This window comes from Pundamilia nyererei, unplaced genomic scaffold (assembly GCF_000239375.1).
Source record: "Pundamilia nyererei isolate P.nyererei 1_Seehausen unplaced genomic scaffold, PunNye1.0 scaffold00278, whole genome shotgun sequence".
NCBI lineage: Eukaryota > Metazoa > Chordata > Actinopteri > Cichliformes > Cichlidae > Pundamilia > Pundamilia nyererei.
Genome location: NW_005187679.1, coordinates 78430 through 83429, shown reverse-complemented (window position 1 = coordinate 83429; position 5000 = coordinate 78430). Strand labels below are relative to the sequence as shown.

The 5000-nt window shown below is 39.5% G+C and overlaps 1 protein-coding gene across 4 annotated transcripts in view; it reads right to left on the bottom strand.

The window, feature by feature from the left end:
• Positions 1 to 5000, bottom strand: part of ckap5 (cytoskeleton associated protein 5) — a 44866-nt gene that overhangs the window by 13469 nt on the left and 26397 nt on the right. For all 4 annotated transcript variants that reach the window (XM_005750555.2, XM_005750553.2, XM_005750554.2 and 1 more), the window contains 5 exons: positions 2900 to 3049; positions 2627 to 2830; positions 2412 to 2547; positions 1392 to 1585; positions 1124 to 1296 (listed from right to left, as the gene is read on the bottom strand). In XM_005750555.2, coding sequence (XP_005750612.1) covers positions 1124 to 1296; positions 1392 to 1585; positions 2412 to 2547; positions 2627 to 2830; positions 2900 to 3049 — 857 coding nt within the window. The remainder of the gene's footprint in view (positions 1 to 1123; positions 1297 to 1391; positions 1586 to 2411; positions 2548 to 2626; positions 2831 to 2899; positions 3050 to 5000) is intronic.

The following is a 5000-nucleotide window of genomic DNA, read 5'->3' as shown; positions in this document are numbered from 1 at the left end:
GACTTATGTTGTGATTTGGCGCTATATAAATAAAATTGAATTGAATATCCACTTACGAGGACATTATACTGCTACTGTTCTATCGAAATTTTAAACAAATATCCTCATATGTGGCTCTCATTTTTCTTAGAAACAAAAATCAGGTAAAAAAAAAAAAAAAAAATTAAATCTGGTAATTCTTTTGTTTTTACATTCATCGGGCCCCAATATGCCCAAATATCAAAGACAAATTAAAAATGCATGCCGTGGAAGAGTTCGGGTCTTAGGAGGTTAATGTTATACTGGTCATACTGGTCTTCCATTTAGTTTACTGTGAAGCTGAAGCTGCTCCCTTGTGCACTGGTCCACAAAACTACATGCTACAATAATTCACTGTGCATAATGAAAGGGTCAATGTTGAGCCAGTAACTCTCAAACTATGACAGCTTTATCAAACCGATTCAATTTTACTTATAACGCACCGAATCACAACAACAGTTACCTAATGGCACTTTAGTGGCACAGAAAATAAAATGCTGCCAGCAAAGAGGTGTAGTGGCAGCATTGTCACCTACTAGCAAGATGGTTCCTGGTTTGAATCTGCCAGCTGACTGCATCCTGTTTTTGTCTGCATGTTCTCCCTGTGCCTACGTAGGTTCTCTCCAGGTACTCCAGTCCAGTCTTTCCCCACTATGACTCTAAGATGTATAGTAGTTTCAAACTGCTCTCCTGGATTACTAATATTTTTTCTGGGGCAAATTAACTGTATCAGCTGACATGAAGCTCACTTTTACACTGAAGAGTCAGTAAAGTTTTAGCATCGAGTTGTTAATGTGTTGGGATTCGTGCAGGCACAACCAAGAAACCGTCAACCTCATTACAACAAGGGTCATTTTTACAAGACCAGTGCCTTAAGTGATTTGTATCATGCTTTAAACTATATGTGAAAACTTCTAGTATTTCTGCCCTACTGTAACCAGTCGCTAAACTTGAAGAATAGCCGTTTCAAAGGCCTGCTGTGCACTGTCACCAAGCAGTAATCACACAATGATTTTTCCCCCTCATCAATATTCTTATCTCTTGGTGAGGGTCCTTTTTATTTTTTTATTTAGTTGAGACAAACTCATAATCAGAGGGGACATACTTAAGCTTATTAGGGTCTTCCTGTGCAGGCTTGCGGAGGAAGGTGGCATTGGAGTTTGTTGGGTGCTCCTTCTGAGACCGATCTGTTGCAGTCTGTTTGGCCACAGCTGTGGGTGCCTTCTTTGCTGATCGCTTTATTCTCTCTTCTAGCATACTCATGTCCTTCTCCGACAACTGGAGGCACAGGGATAGAAGCATGTCAAAGAGTGCAGAGTACAATTTCATGTGAAGTCTTACCAAAACATGACCAGGACCAGTGCTCATCTTACATTTCCTATAAGTTTGTAGACCTGATCCCCGCAGACGTTGTAGACAGCCACCACAGTGTTGAGGGCAGCATTGCGTACAGATGTGTCTCTGTCACCAATGTGCACAGCAATTTCTTTCAGAGACTTAGCTGGAGTAGGCTGGCATACATTCATCCCATAGCCCTCTATCAAACAACCTAACTCCTCCAGACATTCTGAGAAAAACAAAAACACAACACAATTACAATGTGTTACAGTATTTCCCCTGCATTTCTCTACATACAGCTTCACATAAATGTGAAGGCCATACAGTCGATAAATTGTCTATTTCTCTCTCTCTCTCTCTCTCTCTCTCTCTCTCCTTCCTGCAATCACCCACTTAAATGTCTTCTGTGGTTTCCCTAAGCCATTTGGTGTTTCAGTTGTCCATTCTCACTTGAATTCCCCCCCGGTTCCAGTCTAATGGCCTCCTCAGTACCTTATAGTACCTTATTAACCTAACAGCAATTTTGCACTTGGACTGCAGACTTACTTGTGTTTCATAGAAGTAGAATGGGAGGCAAAATCTTCAGCTATTTACTAAGGAACCAGTTCCTAGTTTGGATTTAAGAGACATACATGCTCTACTTTTAAGATTAGGCCTAAAACTTTTATTTCTGATAAAGCTTATATGCTTATGTTACAATAGGCTTAGGCTTCCCATAATGCACTGAGCATTTCTTTTTCCTCCCTGTAGGTTTATACACCACTACTACATTTAATTAGTAAACTCTGGCCCTTTCTCCCATAGTGAGTCTTCGGTCCAGTTTCTGTTTGCCCTCGTCTTTCTCCTAACACCCAACCTATCGCTACAGATGTCTTCCTGAATTGCTGGAGCTGACAGAGCTTGAAAAGAACATTTTCCTTCCCCAAATCAAAATCCTGCCACACAGCTTTCATTTCTAATGCAATTTTTGTTTTATAGCTATAAAAAAAATTGGCACAAACAGAAGAGGACTGATAGTCATGTGGTGCAGCAAAGACTAACCAAAGAAAACCTACCAGCTCTCTGTTTGGAGTTTTTGGATTTGGTTCCATCCATGAGGAAAGGGAAGACCTTGGATGCTGGATAAACCTTGCATAGCATGGCCAGGATAGCCCGAACATCTTTGCGAACCACATCTTTTGATTCTCCAACCTAAATATGAGGGAAGATGCTCAGCGGATGGAGTGAGGAAGAAAATAAATGAAGAGGTCCCATTCGGATATGTACTCACCTTAAGTATGAGGTAGGGGACGAAGGAGTTGGCTTCATACTCCGTCAGGTGGTAGTTCTCTCTATTCACCATGGCAAACAGCAATTTTAGATACTCAAGCACCTTCATCAGGACTGTGGTGTTGGTATCAAAAAACCGCAGGGTGAACCACTTCAGAATCAGGTCCAGACAGCTGATGGTGGCTTCACTCTCACTCTCCAACCTCTGTTAAACAGACTTCATTAGTGAAACGCAAACAAAACGCACTGCAGTAGGAAGAGGACCAGCCAATACCTCAATCATGACTCCAATGGCCTTGACATGTCTTTGGAAGTCGAAGTGAAACAGCTCATCTTGCAGCCACTTTGCAAAACAGGTGGACATTTGAGTTTTCAACTGCTCCACATATTCATCTCGAGGGGTGATGAAGTTCCACTTCAGAATCTACAACAAAAAAGTTTTTTTATTTAAGCAGACATGTCATATTTCACCAAAAAAAATAAAATAAAATACATTTTGCACATCTAATTTTATCACAATGCAACACTACGAAAATGCCTTTAAATGGTTTAACTGGTATTCAACAGTCCTACAGAGGCTACATGTATTCTACCATTTCATTCATTTTGCATCATCATGATGAGAATGATTACAATCTCCCTTTCTCTGACATACATTAAACTGGAGGTGTTGTGTTCACAAAAAAAAAAAAAAAAAAAAAAAAAAAGAGGAGTAACAATTTCTTAACTACAAGTGTGTAGTTTACACAGCATCTTAATTATAGTATCTCGTAATTAAGATACTGTAATTGGAGCTGATGCTGCTTTTTTTTCAGTACAATATGTTACAACAGCTCTTTATTATTCCATTCAAGAGCTATATACACGTGTGCAGCAAATGGGTTTCTGTATTATAAGTGAACCACAATCTGTAGCATTTAAAGTGGTATTGGTGGTAATTAATAGGGAACATAGAACAAAAAGGTGCAAATGATTTTGGACATACATGAAAAATAGAGCTGCAATGAGTCATCAAGTATTTTGAAGCATCTGATTATAAAAACTTCGAATAAACAGCGGCTCTGCAGCGTGCCGCTGTCACGATGGAAATGGGAACTCAAGTGTTTCACCCACATTTGCAACTAAAAACGGGGCTGTAATACAAACTTATTTAGGAGCATTGTGTAAATAAAAGGTGTGACATTAAGGCCACACAGGCCCCAGTTTTAAACAGAAACCCTGATAAGACAACAGCAGCAGTGATGATGACGCTGGCGTAGTTTAACATGGAGCCAGAGTCTGTTTACACACCGCGAAGAGCAAAGAGGCCGAGCAGTTACAGACAGACTGAGCTCAGGTAGAATGAAAAAAACAAAACCAAAACGTGTTTGTAGTATCCAACACAGCGGCGCTGTTCCTGTAACCATCTTGTATAACTACTGGGTAGGTGTGTACCAGTAAAACTGGGCCAGTAAAACTGAGCCACTGACCTGAGGGTTATTATACCGAACAGTGAATTATTGTTAATATTAATTAATTAATTAATAGCTACACCTTCATAACATCTTGTTTTCAGCAGGACAGAAACTTCAGAATGCTGTTATTATTGCTTCTCACCACATTCTCCTTTAAAGGCTTACAGACAAACTCAGTTATTCATAAACAAAGGTTGTTTTTTGGAAAAATGAAACAAATGGGGGGGGCAGTCTAAAATGGAAACCAATGAGCAGTTGAATTTGAAAGACATTTTTCTCTCTAATATTCATTATTGCCCATTAATAAGACAAAAGTATTTCTATATATTTTTAGAGCTGCTTTTAATTCTCAAGTCTTCTTCTCTCCTGTACTTTCTCCTCAAAGTAATAAAAGTTTGGGTACAAACCTGATCTTATGCTGCATAGAGATTTCTTATCTGTGATGGTTTTCTTCCATTTCTCCAATTTGGTTAAATTGGAGCGTCTAAAAATTAGCTATACATGAGGATATGAGTATGTGCTTGCCTGTCTTTGTATGGACCCTGCAATGGACTGGTGACCTGCCCAGAGTGCCCTTGCCCTATGACGGCTCCTCTGGAAGTTCCATTTGTGCCAAAATTATATTCACGTGTACATCATCTATAGAGACAACACACTGGTCTTTGTCTATTAAACTTTGACGTCAGCTGTACAACCAGCATATTTTGATCACCAGATCGTGTATGTTTCATTTCAAAGTCAAAGCCTTTGTCTGTGCCAATAAAACTTGTGTTCTTTTATAGGACTTCTATTCTTTTGATGTGTTGTTGAGTATGTTAGCTTCCTGTCACTTCATGTTAGGTTGGTTCTCTGTTTCATTGTGGTGTAGGGCTGCTCAATGAATCGAATTTTAATCACGATTACGATCTGGGCTTTCAACGA